We start from the raw sequence: 24,062 nt of genomic DNA, 5'->3' as shown, positions 1-24,062 counted from the left end.
ACAATCAAAAGCTCGGGATTCGGTGAGGCCTTACCGGGCGCGCCCCCATCTCCCTGACTACTTTAGTGGAAACGAATTTGTGTTTTCTTTCCAATCGCAGTTTTCGTATAAACCATTTTTATTTCAATTTAATTTCATCGATCTTAGTGGTATGGACTACAAAAAGATGTGTCCGTATATAATTCTACGGACACATTTTTAAAACATCATTTAAACTAGCGTCTTAATAGACGCTAGTTTATCACGACGTTTCCCCGAACGAGGAAGATACATTTCGTTTCTCTCCTTCCGTTTGCTCGTAAAATAAAATGTAATTAAAGTTTTCAGTAACGGAGTAAGTTTTTCGAAGGAAACTACGTCCGGTTATAAAGTTTCCGTTTGCGGAGGGAAGTCGGCCACCAGAATTACGAGGAAAGTTTAGGGAAAGTCCAGCCGCGGGAGCCCGGACAGTGGACGGCTACTCGACACGCGACCGAAACAGAAGGGGTTCATCGTGAATTATTCACTACGAACTGCGAACTTTGTTTTCCTTTCTCCCTCGCCTCGGGCTAATAACATCACGCGCCATCGAGAGCACACCGTTCCACTGTGTGCGGAATGTTATTACAGAATTCTTTACACAATTTCCGCGATTTAATATCCGAGCTTTTCTTCCTTCCCGCCCGGGAGGAGATCCCTCCCCCCGCCCCTCCCCCCCGCCCCGCCGCACCCCCCGCAGGCGACCTCAGCTGCGCGGGAAAATCAATAGACGGTGATGCCACTCCACTCTCTACACTACGCTCTACACAGCACACACACACACACACGCACACACTAACACGCATACTTGCACTAGGGTTGCCACTGACATATTAACCTTCGTGTAATGGCGTAGCAATCTTCAGCGCTAAACAAATAGTAAAACTACAGATAATGAGAGGAAGTTTGTTCAATCGCGAATCAAGTATACGAGTATATAGTTTATCAAAACTTTCTCATAACCGAAAAGGAAAAATTTAAATTACATTTATACGTAGTTTGCCTCTCAATATAATGTTTAATAATGGTATTAACTTTTAAAATTTTAGAATTTTACAAGTCCTTTTTTGTTAATGCAAAACATCAAAGCCATTCGACGTTTAAACTTGTCGAATAATGAAATGTAATGACAGCCTTACGGGTGCACATCTCGAGCTGTGAATCAGAATAGTTCAGATATAGTCAATTTCATTATACAGCAAAACTTAGACCTAGTGCAGAAACTAATAAAATTATTATAAAACCCTAAACCTTGAATATCTTCACGCGACATCATCTCGCTTAGTTCAAGAGCTACTCAAAATAGAACCAGATAGAAGATTTTGCGGTATAGATGTGCGGTATAAACGTACCAGGGATTGGATAGTAAGAAACAATATTACATTTCTTAGGAGAATCATTCAAATTCCGGTTGAATTTTGTCCGACAAAATAGGCCACTTAATATTGATAAGAAAGAGATTTAATTTAAACTGGCATCCCTTACGTCTTGTGTGTATGCCCCTATACGAAACGCTCCCGCCCCTCCCCCGCCCTCCCCCTCCCCCGCACCCACACACCTGCATCTCCTTCCTACTCAATCCTATATAATAATATTACGTACACTGTACAGCGGGAAACTCGGTCGGTAAACCTAGAACACTTTTCTGGCACAAAAATTCTGGCAATTTTATGAAAAAGTAGCTGCCTGCCTCCCCTCTGGAGCGCCCTTCTTCCCCCCTCCCCCCTGCCCTCACCACTCCGCTCGTCATTCCACTCGCACATATCGCTATACTAGGTTGAGCTGAAATTTGGGCGTTGTGACGAATTCACACTGAAATCAGTGTCCTTTCATCTTATTAGCTTCGGATCAATTATCGAGGATAGCGAACCAAATCGTGAAATTCTCACACAAACATCGATGTGCGAGCTCAACTTAAAGATTTGAGGATCGAAAAGCATTCTAATTAGCCTTAAAATAAGAAATCCCCGCGGATTTTATTCTCATTATATATAATATGTATATCATGTTCGTGTTGGTATTGAAAACTTTCCATAAATTATAATTCCAGTTCCTGAATTATGTAAAATTAATTTTCATTTTGTACCTGTTTGTTGATTTTATTTCGCGTAAAGGCGTGAGGCGTGACGGTGGTAGGTCCTAATGGATTCTCACTAGTGACACTAGTGACTCGGGAGGAGTCGATGTACATGTCTCCGAGACAGTCGATGTCTTAGGTCTCCGAGACCGCACCCAGTCGGCGAAGAGGAGTAGCGAGATAGATAGATGTACAGAAAAGTAGGTAGTGAAATTTGTGGTAGTCCAGTAGACCGCGACCGGGTGGAATGCTTATTGTGTCGTTCAGGGTTCATCGGGAAGACCAAAGTCTAGAAAGTTGAGTATTATCACTACTGAGGTAAATCGATTTTGAAGAAAGTTTACAAATCGCGAGAAAATTTAAAATGTCTTTTGTTGAAATTTTTATTTGGTACACATACTTAGTAACATTTTTCTTCCGCGAACCAGACGATTTTGATAGTTTTTCTATCGAAATATATATTTTTCAAATAATAAAATACTATTTAAATACTTTACATATAATTCAGTTTTCCCAGAGTAGTTGAGTAAAATTAATTCGTAATTTAATCAATAAATCTCGTCAGAAGTGAAGATAATATTTACAAAGAATAACGCTTGTTATATTTTTTTATAAAATTCGATTTCTTTTAAACATTCCAATTTCGGAAGTTCTAGTGGCCTTTAGAGAGCGATGCATTCATTTCCGTCATCGATAAAACATTCGTATTTGCGCGGTAGTTTAAAATATATACAGCGTAAACCGTCTAATCTCGCGTATTTATTTAGATTTAAAAATGTCGTATTGACAGTCTCTCGATTTTATGTTCGTTTAAAAGAATTTATTCAATCCAATTGTTAGAGTTCGCATCTCTCATTTGGGTATGGCGAGTCTCGCCTTTAAAGCGTGCGTGCTCTAGTCCAATCACTGTGGATTTTCGGAATAGATTTTTTTGAAGTACGGCAGTGTTTATTTTATATCAATTAAAAGAGCTCATTGGTAGTCTTAAACCGGATTTCGCGACTGCAACCCTGTTCTGTCCTAGTTAAAATAATGAAATTTTTATTAAAAAAAATCTAATTTCCATTCATCCAATCCAATTTGAATACGATATCATTTTACGTAATATATAGTAACCGGACTACGTGTATAGTATATAGCGACTGGACTGTGTGTAGAGTGTGCAGTGTGTAGTACGCACTATGTATCATTGTGTGAACAAAGGTTGCTAAAATTAAGAAATGGATAAGTACGCCGATTGTACGTACGGCACATACTCTCGTCACGGCTGCAGAGCAACTCCCTGCAGCGCGGACTCGGTGCGGAGTGCGGAGTGCGGAGTGCGGAGTGCGGAGGACACAGGACTGGAGCGACTGGAGTAGTCAGCTTGCGAGAGTATTGATTTCCCTATCCCCGGCGCTCCCTCCGCCCCTCGCCCCCGCCCCCTCAGCCTTGACTCGGCCGCCTGAGGTCACCCCGCCCCTCCCCGCATTCCGGAACAGCGGGAGAATGTTGCTCCTGGAGCGTATTCCGGGACAGGGTCGGCGCTCGGCCCCGAGTAGAAAGTGACACACTCGCGACCCCGGCACTGGAGCGCCGCCCCGAGTCACTGCGCGCTGTTTGCGCACTTCCGCCGACGGGGACGGTGACGTCATCGCGACGAACTTCCCGGTTCTCTTATGTAATCATTCCTTTTAATGGAAAACAGTTGATATTATTATGAATTTGTGTACAGGATTCGTTGTTACGTAACTATTGTATTAGCGTTGCATGATAATTGTGAATATATATGAATCTATGTATCTAATATCGCTGATCCCTTCAGTTCATTTGTGAAATTTTCGGGACACAGGAATTCAAATTGAGCAGTTGGCGATTTTCATTAAGGCGGAGTTTGTGTTTATAAACTAATATTTTGTCAACTGATTAAAACGAAGTTTAACGATCGAAGGTAAAACAACCTTTGATTTTGCCCTCCAAAGACAAACAAAAAAAATACGAGTACAAATAAAATTTTCGTTGATTCGTGATTTGAATTTCATTTATCTTTATCTTTGTCCCGATGAAATTCCTGAGAATTTTGTCCAAAATCTGAGTTCCTGTGTTCTGAACTGAATAACGTTATTGTTTCCACGAATATTGTCAAAAGAAAATGTTGAATCCGATATTGTTTGTTGTGTTTAATTAGCTTTGATTGTTAAAGTTATACTTTTTGTATCGATTCATTCATTCGTTTGATCGTTTGTGAAGGAAGTGCCGAGAAACCCTGCCCGGGTGTATAGTACTAATATGGTTACAAAACAGGGGAACCTCGTTTAACGCGGCTACTTCGGCCCGTAAATACACCGCGCTGAGCAAAATCGCTTAAATCGAACACGTACAATATGATACTCATTCGACAAAATACACTACATGTAAGTTATATCCGAGTTACAAATAAAAAAGTCCTTAATTCAAAAATAATAAAAATATTTTTTTTCCCTATCCAACGATTGATTCATTCAAATATCAATTATTTTGAGCAGAATAAATAGGATTTTGCATCCATTTTTGTTTTTTTTAACGATACACAAATTTAAAAAATCAATAAACTTTTTTTTAAATTTTTAAATAATAATAATGCCCTCAGAATAGGATTTTGTTGACTCGTAATTTATTACCGATTTATAAATTCTTCATTTGACAATCATCATCTCGATAAATACATTAAACAACGCTTTTTGTGTCAATGAAATTGATTTTTGCTAAAATAGATTTCGCGTGAAGCGAGGTTTTCCTGTATACGCTTAACTCGAAATGAAATCATTTCATTAGTTCTGTTGTATATATAAAATTACAGTTAAGTAACAAACAAATATTATTAAAAGAAGTTTAATATTCCCTGTAAATAAGCCAACCACGTCACTGAAGGTTGCGCTGCCCAGTGTAATATATATCATAATATTATTATATGATGAAATAGGATAATTTTTAGGCCAAATATGTACTGAATGTTTTAAATTTACTAAAACTAAATTGAAGGCAGTGCGACGAGGGGCAATCGGGTTTGTTGCGATCAAACATCTACAGTGTATCGTGACCTAAAGGCCGAACATGGAATCTAGTCTACGAGAAGGAATCATCACAATATAGAGGAGGAAGTAACAAGGTGCAGTGCTCCCACAAGCATTGCTGACAAAACTTATGTCGCCGTGACCTAGCGCTACAAGTTAACGTAAGATCGTCCATCTTGACTCCGAATAACAATTTTAATTGACCAAGTTTTACTCGATGTTTTATTATTGTTATTAATTATTTTTTTCTCGATCAGAGGAAATAAATGCAAGAGTACAGTACAACTCCGACTTACGTAAAAAGCGACTAATTCACGTAAATCGCAAAAAAATACAAATCCGAAAATTTATGTTAATTTGATAGTAAATGACGACGATCGAATTATTTGTTTCTAGAATTGTCGCAAGTGTGAAAACTGCGCTTTTAAAAAAATTATTAATTTTGAATTAGCAACAATTATCCCTTTGTTGGAAGTAGTAAGAATAATAATTCTAATAATAAGAAGCGACTGTAATTGGTTCCGACTCCAGAGACGAAGAAATAAAATTACGTAGATTGAGGTAATTTATTCACATTCTTTGATGGAATTAAATTTCCATGGATTTATTAGTTATGCAAGTAAAAATAAAATATACAAGGTACACTACATTTATTTATTTAACAATTAACACTTTTTCGCACAATGATGACAATCTTGATAAAATATTACATTTACTTCTGTTCCTTATAAAATGTAAAACTAAAGTTGAATACTTATATTACTTGAATACGAAGGTGTATATTATTGGATGAAAACGCTAATTGCTACGTATATTTTATTTTTAAAAAAATCAAATGAAGTTACATTCTGCAGTCCATAAATTCAAGTAGGGAGTTCGTAACAGGCATAAAGACGTAAGTCGGGTGGGTGATGCTGAATTTGTTTTCCTACAATCCCTATATAACGATGGTTGGTTTATCGCGGACCAGTTGTATGTTTGGCACGGAGGTTGTCACGTTTGCCCGTCTCTGCTCCGCAGTCTGTCTCCAGTGAGGCCGCCAGCCCCGAGACTCGTTAGGTAGGGTAATATGGTGTCCTATTATATCTCGCGTCACGTCACTGAGCGAGAGGGACGTCCCAGTCCCGGTCCCGGGCCAGCCTGTCCCGACCGGAGACCAGTAGACACCTGCGAGGGGATCGTATCGCTGTACTTCCTCAAGAGTTGACATAATCATCAGATCGGTACTCGTATGTGATATCAATAAAACTATTCTCTAAGTTCTAAATGGCTTTCTTATTTCAATATTCCCTCGTTCCCCACACTGCACGATTGAAACCATCTGACGAAGTATTGCATGGTCACCGTAGTCTCCTACAAACGACAAACAAACGTACATTCGCCTCGAGCTAGACACTCTTGGTCACTTCCAATATTATAATGCAGTATGTACTTAAATTAATTATATTTCAATTCGTTTTGTCAGAAAAATTACATAAAAGCATGGTTCTCATCATATCTTGTCCTTATTTTAGAATATAATAATTTTGTCTAGCTCACCACCAGTCTGGTGATGTCGGTAACGACAAAATCCGGTCACTGGTCAAATAAAATTAAAATGGGGAAAAATTATTTAGTTGTTTTATTTTTACATATTTTTATTCATTTATTTAATCAATCGATAATAATAATTGCGACTGTTGCGGTCGTTACAAAGACAAGGCGGCATTTCCTAGCTGGACATATAGAAAACAAAACTGCAATTTGTGAATGATTTATTAAAACTGTAAATACAAAAAGAACAAATGTAAAATGAAAATATGTTATAAAATGTTTAAGTTTATTCAAAATATGTTTTTCTTTATTCAATCTGTGACCCTCCATCATCACGCTGTCATGAAGCTAGGTGCCAACCATAGGAACACAACCTTAACGAGACGAACACGTTCGCTAATACTACATATGCTCTAAATTAAAATAATGTACAAATGTCAAATTTTGACACTGATTCCGAGTTATGTGCGCATTCCTAGTGAATTTCATTCAAACTTATGAAAGCAACATAGTGCATTTATGATATGTATTAATATTTATTTATAAATACATATGAATATATATATATATATATATATATATATATATATATATATATATATATATATATATATATATATATATATATATATATATATATATATATATATATATATATATATATATATATATATATATATATATATATATATATATATTTGGTGATTCTTACAGATTTATAGACGATCTCTACAAATTCACTGGTCATCAATTTAAGCAGACTTCGGTAAGAATTAGTTAAACCCATTCTAAGTGGAATTTAAGTGGAATACGACGATACATGAACGGTAGGTGAATTATGTGAGGGATGTAGCCGCAATTATCCATTAGTGCTATATATATATGTATGTATGTACCTGCGAAATGTTGTGTGTTTGTATTGTGGAGCGTGCGCAATCTCGTTTTTCCTAGATATTTTTCTAAATTTGGAAAGCAGTTTCCCGGGCATGGTTGTATTGTGTGCGGGGCTCGCGGCGCGGGCACAGCGGGCACAGCGGGCACAGCGGGCACCGCGGGCACTGCGGGCACGCGTGACGGCGCGGGGCGGGTCGATAGGGCGGCCCCGCTCGCCGGAAGCAGGAAGCGGCGGAGGGCCGTGACCCTTCCGGGAGACGGCGGGTCAGCGGACATCGTGCGCTATTATTTAGGACCTTCGACTAACATTTTCAATTTTAAAAAGAAATATGCATTTTCAACTTCGCGGATATTTGAGCGATCAGCTTTCCGTTACAGACGAGTTTTCTGGTATTCCGTTCTATAAAAGAGCAACGATTATTTCATATTATGATTTATTATGAAATGAAACATAACGAAAACCAAATTGGCGTCGGTGACGACAGTTTTTTCCTCAGAAAGCCAAAAATATAAATTATCGAATAGTTTATATAAATCGATTTTTATTAATTATAAGATGTACCCGGCCACGCGTTGCTACGGCTCAGTCTGGTTATATGGAAAAGAAATAAGAGAGCTAGCACCCATATCAATATTTAGTTTGACAATGCTTGTGGATATACAATATTTTTGCAGCTGTCAAAAAGCACGCTTTTAGTCATGAGCAATATTTAGATTTGCGTGTGTTATTGTTAGCTTAAACAAGTGGCGCTGCCATCGAGTTGAAAAATGCTGTTCACAGGTAAAAAATATGACAACGCGCTTTTTTGAATTTGTCAAAATTTTAGATTTAAGATTTTGAACAAACGATCATTTAAATGTATATAGATATCATCACTACTTCAAAGCTTTTTTACTCCTTCCCTTATCATCAGATACCACCAACTTCTCCTTTTTTGAATGCTTTTTAAGGTGTTCAGTTCAGGTTGTTGTTCGCTCCAGATTCTTGGATATAGGAACTGAACATATTGGGTACATGAACAAGTGAAAGAAACTAAGGATGAATAACATTACTGTTTTATGGATGGGAAAGCATCCGTATTTGTTCTCCCTTGTGTAACTTATGCATTAAGAAGAAAATGAGTGCTTTGTTCTCGAGTACATTTTGCGATAAGTACTAAACTTATACTTAACACACTAAGGACGGGAAAGATTTCTACCCATCCGGTCGATTGATGCTTAAAGACGGGAAGGGCATTTTTAAGTCAGAAAAGAAGGAATTATTTATTATTTACCAATCTCTTTGTTAAGGTCTAAAAACTATATGCGCACAATTATCGAATTATCGAATCCTATCGCCAGCGCTCCACAGATGTAAAAAACAGCCATCCTTAGTGTGTTAAGTAGGTACTTAGTTTCTGCTTGCGTCTGGAATAGCTCTAGTTGTTGAGCCATTCACTCCTCCTTTCTAATTTATTAATTATTTTAAGCATTTTCTCGCTTAAAAACACACACAAGAAAATTAACTTAAAAATTCACACTTCTGGGATGATCTTACGCAGATAATCGTGTCCATAACGTGGATTTGAGGAATCGTGCTACAAATGGACAGACTAAGTTGGCCAGTGTATTTGTATTGGCCGTGACCTACATGAGGTAATTGATATACACTTCAGATACTCCTCAGTAAACACTGTTCAGATTACATCTGGTAATATAATTAAACACAACTGGAATTACCATTTGCGCGTGTAGTGGTGACTCTCTATACATCCACTCATCCTACACATTGAAACATCCGACGAATAAAGATGATTTAGCAGGAAGGCTACATACTTCATCGCTTTTAAAAATTTGACAACACTCTTTACTTAACTTTTACTAATTTCTAAAACTTTCGGATGCGAGAGCTTGCACTCGTGTATAACCGGGTGAAGTCTATAACGTTTCATCTTTTTGCACGACTGTTCAATTTGAATTTGAGTCGAGTGAATTGTAAATATGCTGGAAACATAGATACATACCCGCACCGTCGCAAGGTCTCAGCTTAGCTTTCTTGTTTCTTGCATCGGGCGCTCCGGCCATCCGAGATGCCAGATTCCAGACTCCCCCACATCGCACTGTACGGTCAACCCCATGTTAGACGACTCCCGGGCAGACCACCAAAGAGATGGATCCATAGCTGGGAATTGACATCGCAGGAGGCTAATCCACCAAGAAGAAGAAGAAGAAGAGTGCTCTGGCCAGTACGCGTATGTACAGTTGACAAAATGTTCCATTTTTGTGAAATAAAAGAAAATGTGAAATATCATTAGTATACTTTATTTCATATAAATAATGTACAAGATGTAACAGATTTCCAAATCCAATTATTCCTCGGGTTTGTGGACAGAATAAATATTATTATATTAAGTAACGTTACAAATATTTTACAGTCAGTGTAAACAGTCAAAAATTTATCCATTTATTTAATATTACATAGTAACTTATTAGTACGAAGGAACGGTGATGTAAAAATGTGAAAATGAAAAGTGTAGATAGACCACTTTATCCTGAATTGCGGCCATGTATGGGGCCGTACCAAAAATACAATTTTTAAAAAAATAAAGAAAAAATAGTTGTAAAAGAATGATGTAACAATGACAGAAACCAGACTGCTTATTCTTATTTAGTTATTGAGAATGCTTTACATATATGTAATTGGCATCAGTAAGGCTCTATTCTTTAACCTTTTAACGTAACAGAACGGATAGAGAATACCACCGATAGTAACACAATACAGGAAATATTGTTCAAATGTGATTTAATACAATGTGAATACAAAAAGGCTAAAAAGTATAATACATAATTGATATTTAAATATAACAACTAGAATAATTATCTATACCACAACATTACATATGTCGGGTATTTCATAAAATTTAACAAAATATTTCAATAATGGAGATAAAGTAACGGTGCATTAACTCGTGAGGATAATATTATGCGAAATCATTACTCGAATAACGATATAAAAACTAAAATACTAGTAATAAAATGGAAGATTAGTTACAATAACATAATTCAAATGGTGTTTACTGGAAAAGTTCATTTTGGCCGCAACTTATTTATTAATTAATCGGGTACATTTTATCCAAGTTGCCGGGACGCTTCATCCCCGATACTCCAGCACAAACAGATATTTGCTCTCATAAGCGACCCTTCCACTTTTGGCGATCTCTTCATTCCTCGATGACACATTATTTACTTCTTTTAGATGAAAAATAAAAATTTATGTCGACAAAAGTACAAGTGTCACTCCTACCATTAAAAGTTTTATCGCATTATTGGTCACAATTTGATGCTAAGTAGTAGAAATTTACTTTAGAAGTAAAAAAAAAATCATTAACTTGTATTTTACATACATAAATATACAAATAATTATCAATTAATTTATGTAAGAAGGAAAAAATTAAATAAAAATGAGCAACTAAAAATTCAGAAATTTTCCAAATTGCAATGCAAAGTCTGGCCCGTAATAATAAAGGTAACAAAGGATTCATATTTGTTTTAAATATAAATATTATTAAAGCGAGTAAATACTTTGGTAGGCAAATTAATATAATAAAAATGGAAATACTTTATATATAAAATCTGTGCTCAAAGGTCAATATTGAAATTAATTTATCAGATGAAATGTTGTAATAAATACACATCAATTCGTGTTATTTTACCAAAAGTGTGTGTGCAGAGTTAACATCATTTGTAAAAGGGAGGTAACATTTATATAATAGGTATTATAATTCTACAGCACAAAAATAATGACCAGATCAGAGTAATAAATAGTTAAAAGTAGACATTTTATAAATTAGAATAGCTGCAAATATACCAGGATATAGGGCTTGCAGCAATAATGACTTCTCTCCAGCAAAAACATGTTGAACGTATCGAGTACATTATGCGATTCATTGTCCATTAAATAGGTTAAAAATGAAGCATATGTCAATATATGGCTCGTTAATTAAATCATTAAAACGTTTTTCTTCTTCAAATGTAGCCCTAAAATGGAATACACACTTAAAACAAGCGCCCTCGAAAGATGTCATTCTTATTGAAACGAGTTCTTATTACATGCGTGTCCTACAGTAGGGGTAGTCTCATTATTGTGGCAGGCCCTTCAATGAGGAAGTTCAGTGTCTGTTTTGAATGTTGTCAATAGACTGTAAAACATATTTCTTTAAGTGCTATTTATGTGGCGGTGACTTATTTGGCTTAGTGCGAGCATTATTCATAGATACTTGTGTGTTTATTCATCAAGCCCGATGATGGCGGTGACAATTACTTTGAATTTGGATTATATTTATATCCGCCTCCGTGGTGTAATGGTCAGCGTGTTTAGCTACCGTGCTGGAGGTCCCGGGTTCGATTCCCAGGGGGGGAGGTGAAAATAAATATTAGTGATTTAACACTGTAATATTTATTTATATTACCCTGGACTGGTTCCTGAAGCGCAAGAGTGACCTTGCCTTCATGTAAGTAATGATCAAGATAACACTGCGTCAATTTGATGCAGTGCCCTATGCACCATCAGGTGCGGATAAGGGTTATAAAAAAAATATTTAGATTAGCTGACCTAAATTATTAATTTTAAAAATATTGTCGCAGATTATAATTGGAACAGATTTGTTTTATTTCCAACATTAAGGCTTTTCTCATTGCTATAAAAAAATTGACAATTTTTCGAGTATTTGAGCCAGAAAAGGTCGGAAAGATTTTGATTTCATTCTTCCAAATAGCTACTGTAAACCGAGTGCAAACTTTTGTTGCAAAATACGAAGCCAATGTTTCCAGAACAGTTTTGAGAAGGTTTAAGCGATGTAAATAATAGACTGTGTTTGTACTTGGAGTAGCTGTTTGGTGTTCTACTTGTACGGGGGGGGTTCTGTATTTATACTTCCTAATATCTAACAAATACAAACACGCTATCAATTACGCCATGCACGTGAATTTGCTCATAAAGGTTCTAAATGATGATGCCGCATTCACCGGTATGAACATAGTCGCACTTAAACAAATGTATTCCTGGATTGGAATGGGCCAATAGGCACTGAACCTCCTCGCCGCATTTAGAATGTAAGAATAGAAGTAGAGTGTGGAGCGGGCGGTCACTTGTCTACGAGGGAGAGCTGCAGCACGGCGGCCAGCTGCGCCTCCTCGTGCAGGCGCTCGCGCTCCTCGCGCTGGCTGAGCTGCACGGCGCGCCGCAGCGCCTCCTGCTCCGCCTGCTCCGGCTCCTCGGCCCCCGGGCCCCGCGCCGGCGGCGACGGGGACGAGCTGCCCGCCGCCTCGCGCCAGCTCTCCAGGCTGGCCTGGATGGCCCTAGCGATACGGGGACTAGCTATAACTCCTACATAGTAATTCTACAACAACCAGTTTTCTGGAGACCCGATACATGTAGAAAATATACGAAAGCCACTCTATAGTAAAGTCCTTAATTATGGAAGGGGATTACATAGGAATAGTTTGGGCTGTTTTCGCTCGTCTCTGGCTGGTTAGTGACTTGTGCAATGGTGGGTGGGATCAGCGATCAGCGAGCCGGTGACAATAGAAACCGAACATGTGTCGGTCGGAAGGCTCAGAAACATTTAGCGAGAGTTTCTATGGGGGGGATAGGGTGGGAAACTACTTGAGGATGGGTGAGGCGCGGGGGAGGCGGCGGCCGGTGGTCAGGTAGGACTTGACCTGCAGGTAGGCGGAGGGGGAGGGGGACGGCGCGAGGAGAGAGCGGGACGGCATGCTTCCCAGACCCGGGGTAGAAGAGCGACGCTCCCTACGAGACATCACATTCACCATGCAAATTTACATGAAAATATTGAATAAACTTTATTTGTCCATGTCTGACATCTGTCGAAATGAAGGTTATTTTGTAGTATAACGACTCGAGATAAAGCTGTAAGCAAAAGAGTTGTTACTTAAGCCCGTTCTTTATCAAAATAGAATTACCGCAAATGATAAAATTACACAAAACCAGATTCATTAAATGCTGAAAAAATATTTACTATGACTAAATACTAATTTAAAATTGGCTAAAAGAGTCATTAAAACGAAATGCTTGCATGTCGAAAGAAGAACCCTAATAAAAAGTTTAACGTAATTTTTAGTGGGCTTTAGGGAACATAGACCGCCATTTATACTATCAGCATTGGCACGCACCAACCAAATGTAATAAATCTTCATTTTTTTTAGCATTTGTAATAATTATTATTTTAAACAGGTACATATTCTTTGTGTAAAAATGATTATTTTATACCTAGTGGACATTGTATTGCAGACATTTTAAGCTAAATGTAAGAAAAGTGTGATACCTCTGCAGCTGGCGGTCTTCGTCTCCCAGGATAGTGGGCGTGGAAGGTCTCTGGGCTTTAAGGGCCTCCCAAATATCCACCTGGAAAACCCAACACTATACAATACCACTTGACCGCAACCTAAATCCGGGAGTCCTGCTTTTAGGAATACATTTTAAAAATGTAACCCTCAAACGCTGCATTGACAAATATCACTTTTTGTATTGTATAACTACATTTTGACAATCCATAGACAGTACTGTGTTTTTAGCACATATACCATAAATAGAATAAAACAATTATCACAAAAAGGTAAGTACTATGGTTTTATATATTTAAAAAAAAATGTTTAATAGGAGTAAAACAGACAATTACCTCATCCTTTTCACTTCCGGCATCTATGAGACTCTGCTGGATGGCGTACTGCAACAGGTCATCTTCATCTTCAAACGTATGCTGCCTCCTATCCTCGTCTCCTACGCAAAGACATCGGGTCAACAGATAGGTCATATTATCATAGTACCGACGGACGCAATATTCCAAACTGTTTGGTAGTAAATATACGTCAACAGTCTGGCTAATCACTATCTACACAATTTTTGTAATTTACTCATACATCTGTATCTCAAGAAATGAAGTGTTTCAAATAATAACATGTCATAATTAGGAGTAGTGTAAATGTCACACAGTGATCGGGTTTATCTCATCGTGAATGGGCTCAATCCTCGAGTCATAATACTTTCAAATGAAATATAAGAATGGGAGGTCAGGTTAGAGTCGGTTACCTTGCACCCGGTAGTCCGGCGGAACCTGAAACACCTCGTCGTCGATGAGGCAAGTCTGGCGGTCTCCTTCGTTGATGCAGGACACGTGAGGAATGGGAGAGTCCACTCCGTAGATGTTGCCGAAGGTGATGCGCGCATTCAACACGTGGAACAGCGGAATCTCTACAATCATAAATCATAAAAACTGCATTTTAAAACAAAATAAGGGCTGATATTAGTTATAAGAGCTGATTCACTATCAGTGTCAGTGCGATACCCAAGATTCAAAACTCAATTTTTTATGACCGAGTACAAATTTAGATATAATTTATATTTGAAGTGCTAACTTTGTGATTTTCCATTTTATAATTAAAATGTAACTTTGTTTAAAAATTACTATAAATTATTTATAGTGTCATTAATTGATTCGGCAGTCACTTTGTGGCAAAACCTATCCATTTTTAATTAAAAAAAATACTTAGTAAATACCACTACATATTACTGTAAAAAAAATATTTATTTATGGTGATTTTAAAACAAAGTTACATTTTAATTATTTATAGTGATTTTAAAACAAAGTTACATTTTAATTATTTATAGTGATTTTAAAACAAAGTTACATTTTAATTATACATATTTAGATCTTTAGATTTAAGTCTTTATACTATTGATACCTGAGAAAAAATCCTCAAGAAAAACATCATTTCGTACAGTTAGCTCTGTGGCCTATGTAATTCCCAAAAATATATCCACTTCTCGCTTGTGCCGCATATTGCGATAGTGACTCGAGCGTTTGCATTTGAAAGTGAGAGAGAGAGCGTTATGTTGAATATTATTTATCAGTTACATTCCAAAAATTCCAGAATAATTGCATCAAGATGGTTCTGTATATACATATGGGTTCGATTAGCAACTGCACAAAGCCTGTTAACCTTATGGGGAATAATATCCCATCACCGTACTCGGTGATGGGATACAATAATGCTCTAGTTGTAAATGAACGGGTAGTATTCCCGGTAAGTACCACTCACCGTTGACAATGAATACTTACCAATTTTGACGGGGAATCCAGAAGGCAGCTGCATCTGTATGAAGTCTTTGAGTTTAGCAAAGTGCGGGGAGGACATGGAAGCCATCAGGTCCAGGATGGGCATTATCTGTTCCTGGAGCTGCAACACAAAGCGGGACGAGTAGTTAGACGGTGCGTGTGCGTGTGTGCTAGTTGGGTGTGTCAGGACAGTGTGTCACCTGCAGCGGGTAGGACTCGCACAGCCACAGGGTGGCGCGGAACTTCTGTATGCGCGTGGTGACCTCGCGCGGCCGCCCTATATCTCTCCCTGCCAGGTCCTGCTCGCTGAAGTACTCCTCCGGAGTGATGTTGCACGGGTTCCCCACCGACACAAACTCTTGCTGCAACCAAAATAAATATTACCATACACTGCCAAAAGGATTCCAATGTTCATTACAAAGTCCAACTATCATTAAAAAAATCATAAAAAAATAATAAAAACATACCCGATTCTTTAATGATTAAAGTAAGCATGCAAAATAAATAGAACAGAGTTAATTAAAGAAATATCGTTTACGGTAAGTAAAGCGGTTTATCCTATACGTTTTTGAACATGTTCACACCAAGATATCCGACAAGCGAGCGCGTCTCCACCGGGAAAGTAAGTAGCCCGGTGGAGACACGCAGCACCACCAACCTGAAGCTGGTCCTCGGGCAGCACGGCCTGGTCCTGCGTGTCGGCGATGCCGAGCAGCGAGTGCAGCGGCGTGCGCGGGCCGCGGGCGCGCGCCTTGTCTCCCTGGGACATGTGCTCGGTGCGCGTGCGCGTCACCAGCTCCACGTTGGACGCGCTGAACACCTTGCACTCCCAGCCGCCCACGCTCTCCGCCTTGTCCGAGCGCCAGCCCCAAATCCCGCTCTTGTTCCTGACATACGATGAAAATTAAAGTTACCATTCTGTCAGCAAAATATTAAGCGGTTAGATCCCGCATCGAGATCCAATAAGACCCGAGGGGTCTAAAGAGAAGTCAAATTAAGGCAGCAGCAGGCACCTCGGTGGTTGAAGCGCTACGTGCAGCGCAGTCAAGAGATAACTGGAAAAGAGTCATTGCTTCCACAAGGGTCATAACCCTCAGTAATGAGGAATAAGACGGAGAAGAGAGGTCTAAAAGAAGAATAATTAGGAGTTTGGAGTCCCTATGCCGAGTAACAGTGAATGCGAAGCTGCCGAAGCTACCTCTCGAAGCTGATCTTGTCGGTGTCGATGTAGTTGGTGGAGATGGGCGCCGTGAGCCGGTGCTCCAGCTGGCGGGGCGAGGGGGCGCTGCAGGGCGCGGGGGGCGGGGAGGGGGGCAGGCGCTCCGTCCACACCTGCCGGCTGTCGTGGTCCAGCTCCATCATGCTCGCCGAGTCACCTGCAACATTCCCCAAAGTGGATAACATCATCTGACACCATAGAGGGTGTAGCACACCATAGAGGGTGCTACAAGTCAAATATTTATTAATTAAGCTAACGGACTATTTGGCTTAGTTGCGTGACCGGACACCAAATAAAGTAATAATAATGAATACATATGGTATGAACCTGCACTGCATTTATATGGTGCAGTGCCCTATGCACCATTGGGTGGGGATAAGGGTTAGAAGAAGAAGAATATAGTTACATGAAAAAAATGTATTTCACGTAACTTAAGCTTGTCTCGGAGACTAGGAGAGACGCACCGTTAAAATGTTTGTTTTGAAGTAATTATATATTAAATTAAATGTCATCATTTTCAAAGCTCAAACAAACAATTTATTGTTTAAATGGATTGAAACTTACTAATGTACAGTGGTGCCTCGCATAACGAACGCCTCGCACAGCGAACGCTGCACACAACGAACTTCCTTTTCGTTCATTTCACGATTCATACAACGAACTTCGCTTCACACAACGAACTTCGCTTCACACAACGAAGTCGCCCACTTCACACGATCACTGCCGATTTATTGCATCCTTCCGCGCAGGCAGTCGTTAGTCACTGCGTAGTACGCTTAACTTACGCACGTATCGCAGCAATCGTTCTTCATTACGAATTAAATCGCACACGTATCACGGCAGTCGTCCTTTTAAGATAAACTCAACATTTTTTTTATATGATGGGTTCTAAAAAAAGCAGGAAGGTGATTTCTCTTGAAATGAAACAGGAAATAATTAGAAGGAGTGAATGTGGGGTAAAACAGTGTGACCTCGTCAAAGAGTTTGGCCTCAACAAGACCACCATTTTAACCATTTTGACAAACAAGGATGCAATAAAATCAGCCAAAAAGAAGAAAAGAGAGAAACAAACGACTTTGGACAGGTTTTTCACTGCACCATCGGCCAAAAAGCGGAAAATGGATGAAGATGTGCAAGATTCGATTATTTCTTAAAATTAAAAAATGTGTGTTTTTTTCATTATGTTTTTAGATGTATCTAAATAAAAATAATAACAAAAAATTTATCTTTTTTTTATGTCATCTTACCATATTTTATGCTACAGAACGAATTATTTTTTTTAACATGTATTGTTATGGGAAAACGCGTTTCACATAACGAACTTTTCGCATAACGAACTTGCTCCTGGAACGAATTAAGTTCGTTGTGTGAGGCACCACTGTATATGAATTGAATGTGATAATCCCAATTTATGGAGACTGGGAATTTAAAGATAAAAGAAATAAAAAAATGGTCACCTTGTCCCTTGAAGATGTAGGTCCGGTCCCCTCGCTGCCACTGCGTCTCCTCGAAGCCGAGCAGCGTGGTGTCGATGCGCACGCTCGCCCCGCGCTTGTACACGCGGTACGTGTCGTGCGGGCACATGCGCGACACCAGCGGCACTGCAACACCGCAACAACACACCACTCACTCGACACATCCACACAAACAAAACAATTAAGGGGTTCTTAATCCCCTTTATCATTTCATTTAAATCGTTTTGAGTGTTATAATACTTGTTCACAAATCTGGATTATCTCCAATTAGGAGTTATTTTTTCTAAATAATTTTTTTGACATCTTAACATATATGAAGAAGAATATGGAAGTCAGGGCATTTACAGGGCTTATGACCGTCATAGGTTGGTTTAAGTGTTATGAGTTTGACTTATATATGTAGAAGTTTGCAAGAATTTGAGTAGTGTGGTTGTCAATCATGGGTAGAATTGGTGAATGTTACACGTGTGTCAGTGATCACTTAAGTGCCCAGACTTCCATATTCTTCTACATCTAGTAGAGATGTCAAAAAAAAAACAAAAAAAAAATCTTCTAGTAAATTACCACCCTGTTGTCCTCCATATACTAAAAAAGGAAAGGAGGTGTGAGCTAAATAAAGTCAGCAAATCGTAGTATTTTTGTTGCATACTTGTAAGTTTCTCACTCTACTAGCTATACTTATTATGTTAACATAACTTAATTTTTATTTTATGTTGTAATATTTATAATTACAAAATAATATTTTCTTTATAGTCCAAATGAACGTCTCGTCACGGGTTCTACCGAGTGAGACGTTCCTCAAAAAAATAAGACATGTATTGTAAAAAGAAATAATAATAAAATAAATGAGGGGACTCACTCCAACTGGTGAACTCCCACTTCATCTCGAGGTAGAAGTCGGGCGCGGTGTGCAGGCGCGCCAGCAGCAGCGGCACAGCGAGCGCGCGCGCGGCCTGGCGCTGCGTGTCGCGCCGCCCCACCAGCAGCGCCACCAGCGCCGGCTCCCCGCTCGACACCGCCTCCTGGACCACTGCAACGCCACACACACTTTACACAAACACACCCACCCGTTTCTTTATTCCTATTAATGTACCAAGTGGCGCCAAAATTCCATCTTTATTTTTTGGAAAACGAGAAGATGTGACATCGAGTTTCAATAAATTATTTTTAATTTAACTTTTAATCGGTAAATACTACTATTTCTTAAAATCCATTGTGACATCTTTGAAAATGATGCAGAATGCATCAAAACACGTGTCACAATAGATTTTACTAAATAGTGATAATAACCAAGTAAAACTTATTAAATTATATATTATAATATTATTAAACATTGATAGATTTTACCACAAAGTGACTACCGAATCAATTAATGAAACAATACATTATGTAGCAAAACTCTCGACGTATTAGCTACAAGTTTATTGTGACTCTTATTCGCACACAACGGTGCACAGGGCATTGAGCAGAATCGATGAAGTGTTTATTAAATACTTGATTGCAGGAAGGCAAGTTGATATGTCTCATGCCTCAGGATAGGGTAATATTTTTTTTTTTTTTAATATATAGTAAAGGGTAATATTAAATAGGTAATATTAGGGACAGCCTGAAACACAAATATACGCGCGTAGTTGCGCAACTTGCAGAATACAGTGGTCAGATATGGGGGAGAGAAATAAGAAAATAGCATGCCCTGTTAGTAGAATAAGCAGTGAAACTATCACTAAATTCGTAACAAACCATTTGGATGCCAAATTCCTAGATGACCGGCCAAGAGTCGGAGGTAAGAAGAATAGCCAAAGGTTCACTAAACACTAATCTAAGCTGAGTTTCTACTCCTGGATAAAAATATCAATGACATTCATTTTGATCTCTCTGGGACATATCTCTCATGTACGATAGCCAAATGCGCTTACCATTACACTATGAAGACTAACAAAATTAAGTTCAACCATAAAGAACTCTTCACAATAATCCTATTGGACGATACTATACAATAATATGTGATATTTAATGCCGAACCCGTCTAGTATAGTAAGATATAGGGCACTCACCGGACCATCCCTCCCGGTTCTCGCAGTTGACGTTGGCACCCCCGTCCAGCAGCAGGCGCGTGACGGGGGTGAGGCCGAGGGTCACGGCGAGCACGAGCGGGGTGCGCCCGCGCGGGTCCAACTTCTCCAGATCGTGCTGCAACCGACGACATGCGCCACTTTTATATATGCACATGAAGTAAGTGTACAAATAAGCAACTAACAAATGTGCGATGGTTAGTAATAGACCATTTGTTGTACCATATTGCGACTTGCAGAGTGGCAATTTTGACATGTTTATTATCACACTTAGATGAGCCTAAAGAATAATGTCGGAACTACATAAAATGAAATGAGTTGTTGATATATTAGTAAGGGTTATTGGTATTATTAAAAATTAATGTGAGAATTTTGACGATTTTTGATCCCGCTAATAATATGGTTAACAGTGGTTTCCTCTTAGGAATAAAAAAAGTGGGGAAGGAAGATACCAAAAGCAGTTTTGGAGTTCTAACCCCATGTCTGCATCTGACCGAGAATGTCATAACACCTGTCATAGATGTAATATTAATCTTTATATATTGAAAGCATCAACTTAGCGGTGGTTTGTGGACTGATCTTATATCCTACATAACTACCACTCATTTTCTCAGTTTAATCACAGTAAAGCACCCTTGTGGTAGTGTTTTACAAAAATGTATAAATTATCAAAAATTATCATTTTTATGTTATACCGCATTGAGTTGTCTAAAAATTACTTTAAAAAAATACTTTTCAGTGCTGCTAGTAATGTCCGCCCATAACCACTCGGAGAGTATGGATGAATGTAATCGCCTAAATAAAATTAGTTCAAAAGGAGTATAGAAGAAATCAGAAACATGTTGAATGTAGAATTTGTATACCTATGGATTGTGAACATTTCTTGACGAAGGTAATAGGATTGTGGGAACAGGTCGAGTAGGTTAGAGGATTATTGAAAGTAGCCTAATTATGATTGGAGTACAAAATTAAATAATACGCCAAGTAGATACGAGTACAGGAAGCCTAAAAAGGTTCAATATGAACGGCAAAGGATCAGAGCGTAATGTCGTGTGACGGTGCCAAACACAAGGAAGCCCTACTACCTTCTTACTTCATAACTCCACTCTAATACCTAATTCCATACATTATATTCTCATTCATGGAGAATGCTTCCGATCCCTTTTTTGAATATGAAATTCTGACAACTCACAACACTAGGAAGATTCAGAAGATCACCTGCTGAGGCCTCCGTCAAAAAGCTACATTTGAGCCACGCAATACCTACTTTCTTTCTCTCGGCTTCTCCGCCTACTTGGCTGTTGTAATAACTTCTTTTCGCATCATTATCATTCAATTTATACTAAGTAATAATCAATATTTGAAGCGCTAACTTTTTAACTAAATTTTTATTTTACAACTGAGAAAATAACTGTCCTTACAATCACTATATGTCTTTGTTTAATTTAATAAGATGCTACATGCTTCAAAAATGGTCTACATTACAAGTAAATATTTTATGTATGTACTCGATAAGTGATAATATAATGATCACATATATAATCCTTTTGATAAAAAAAGGTTTTGATATGTAATCAAAAATGTATGGAGTGCACTCCCCTATTACTTTCTCAGCAAAACAGTATTAATTTTTAAATGTCTATTCAAATAAAATATTTAGTTGTGTGATGTTAACATTGATTTTTCATTTTTGCTAAGCTATGCCAAATTTAATTTTATAGAAAACCAATAAATAATAAATAACAAAATTTCGCCCAAAGCATCGGATAATGAAGTAATTGCACATTGCCGCGGAGTAACAAATATTTTTTCCTTGTTAAAAGATACTTAATTTGCCATGAATTGATTTAATGACATTTTACACAATAAATAACACAATGCAAAAGAAAAAATCTAATTAAAGTATTAATTAGAGATGTGGGCTATTGCAGCTGACAGAGCGGAAAATATATCCACCAGCAATCTTCATTACAAATACTGCGCAACTTGCTAGTGATTTAATAAAAACCTTTCTTAATTTATCGTCAAGTCTACCTCTTCTCGAAGTGCCGTTCTACTACAACTACAGCAATCATAACAACAATTTTAATTTCTCCACAGCCACTTTCAACAGCAATTAAAGCTACAATCAAAACACTCTCCCAAATTCTCCAGCCAGAATATAATATTCTTTGTATGGTGCATTTATCTTCCACTAACCTTTGTTTTTGCAGTATAATTTCTTATTTCTCTACCTTCGTCAAATCGATGGTTATTGCTAGCTTTCTTCTTTTTTATGAAAAATATATTTATAGTAAAATTATATATTTAATGACCATCTGAGAAGAACAATCGAAGTCATTTTACACATGTTACATGCTTTTTGACAAAGCCGATCGCTTTTATATTTTAAAAATAATAAAGTTTACAAAGAATTTTATATCAACAAAAAAGCTCAGATCGTGAAACCTTAAATGTTATCTTAACTTTTGTCCGTAGATTTCATATTGTTTTTTTTCTTGTTTTTACTACAACCACATTCAATTATTTTCATTGTATAAAATCTAAGATACAGATCGAATAAAAAATAAATTAATATACTTTAGTGGCAGAGATTTTACATTTAATATTTATAACATTGTCTTGTATGTTAAACAAATTAAAATCAAATACTCGGTACATATTAACATGTTTACTCTGCCATTTAACGCTTTCTACATTTACATGTATCTTCAGACTGGGGAAAGATACTATTTAACGAGTGAAGTCGGTAAATGGTACAATAAACAAACAAAAGTGTACCAAATATTTCAATTTGTATAGTGTAATTGCACAGAGACGTTATTATGAAGATAGCTGTTTGCAGAAATCTAGAAATTGCTACCTGATGGCGGTCTTTAGTGGGGTAATAATATGAAGAAAAAACATACATTACAAAATAAAACACAAATTCAGGTTAATCTTACCACTTTCTTGGATAACTCCTCCTGCAGCTCATCGTACGAATTATTCCACACGAGCCAATGCAATGGAAACTCTGTTTTGATATATTCTACGGTGGCCATCACGGCATACTTTTGTATCGGTTATAAATATTTTTTTAAACAAGTTAATCGCTATAACTATTTATTATCTGGTAAACAATTTCCGTAAAGGGAACATTTCAGTTAATACTACTAGTCGAACACTATTCCAAATACATATCAGACAGAAAGTTGACAAATTTTGACAGCCCTCACGAATGATTAACCATAGATTATGAAGATTAAGGATCGCAAGCTCTGATAAATGAATACGCTATATCGAATACTTCTGTCTGTGGTACAGAAAAAGATAGCGCTCTACTAAGTATTCTCCATTTCTTTTTAACTGAAGTGGGGATTCAAATTCCCACTTCAAGGTCATTGATTTATCTCTCTCTGTTGTAGGTATTCACATTGAAATGACAAGGATGGGGAAATTTTATCCCTATCCTTGTCAACATTTTAAAGTCCAACTCCGAGAAAATTTGTTGAGCTTTGATATTCACAAGGAGCAATTGCTGAAGAATATCCAGCTATCTTCAAGACTATTGTTTACCAATAAAAATTACTGAAAATAAATAAGAAGTTAGCTAAAGATCCTTCGGAACTCGGATATAGGGGTTGTT

General features: G+C 37.8%; 1 protein-coding gene across 1 annotated transcript; it reads right to left on the bottom strand.

Annotated features, from left to right (window-relative positions):
* Positions 1-9,834: 9,834 nt before the first annotated feature.
* On the bottom strand, positions 9,835-23,656 carry LOC148301954 (ankyrin repeat domain-containing protein 13D). Its single transcript, XM_088272463.1, has 12 exons — positions 23,380-23,656; positions 20,417-20,552; positions 19,222-19,392; positions 18,345-18,488; positions 16,867-17,044; positions 16,327-16,555; positions 15,869-16,030; positions 15,672-15,789; positions 14,642-14,803; positions 14,232-14,332; positions 13,878-13,957; positions 9,835-12,891 (listed from the first exon to the last, which is right to left on the bottom strand). Exons 1-12 carry the CDS (start codon positions 23,476-23,478, stop codon positions 12,678-12,680), a joined length of 1,794 nt encoding a protein of 597 aa, XP_088128589.1. The 5' UTR covers positions 23,479-23,656; the 3' UTR covers positions 9,835-12,677.
* Between the last annotated feature and the right edge of the window lie 406 nt (positions 23,657-24,062).

Source organism: Brachycentrus maculatus, unplaced genomic scaffold (assembly GCF_059751285.1).
Source record: "Brachycentrus maculatus isolate JH-2025_06_01 unplaced genomic scaffold, ASM5975128v1 h1tg000498l, whole genome shotgun sequence".
NCBI classification, from domain to species: domain Eukaryota; kingdom Metazoa; phylum Arthropoda; class Insecta; order Trichoptera; family Brachycentridae; genus Brachycentrus; species Brachycentrus maculatus.
This window is presented reverse-complemented; position numbering and strand designations above follow the sequence as displayed.

Coding starts and splice junctions, on each gene's coding strand:
- LOC148301954 (XM_088272463.1), bottom strand. CDS start 23,478: ATGGCCACCGTAGAATATATCAAAACAGAGTTTCCATTGCATTGGCTC. Junction 17,045..18,344: donor CTACATCTTCAAGGGACAAG/GTGACCATTTTT, acceptor GGAATGTTGCAG/GTGACTCGGCGAGCATGATG. Junction 14,804..15,671: donor TGGATTCCCCGTCAAAATTG/GTAAGTATTCAT, acceptor TTATGATTGTAG/AGATTCCGCTGTTCCACGTG.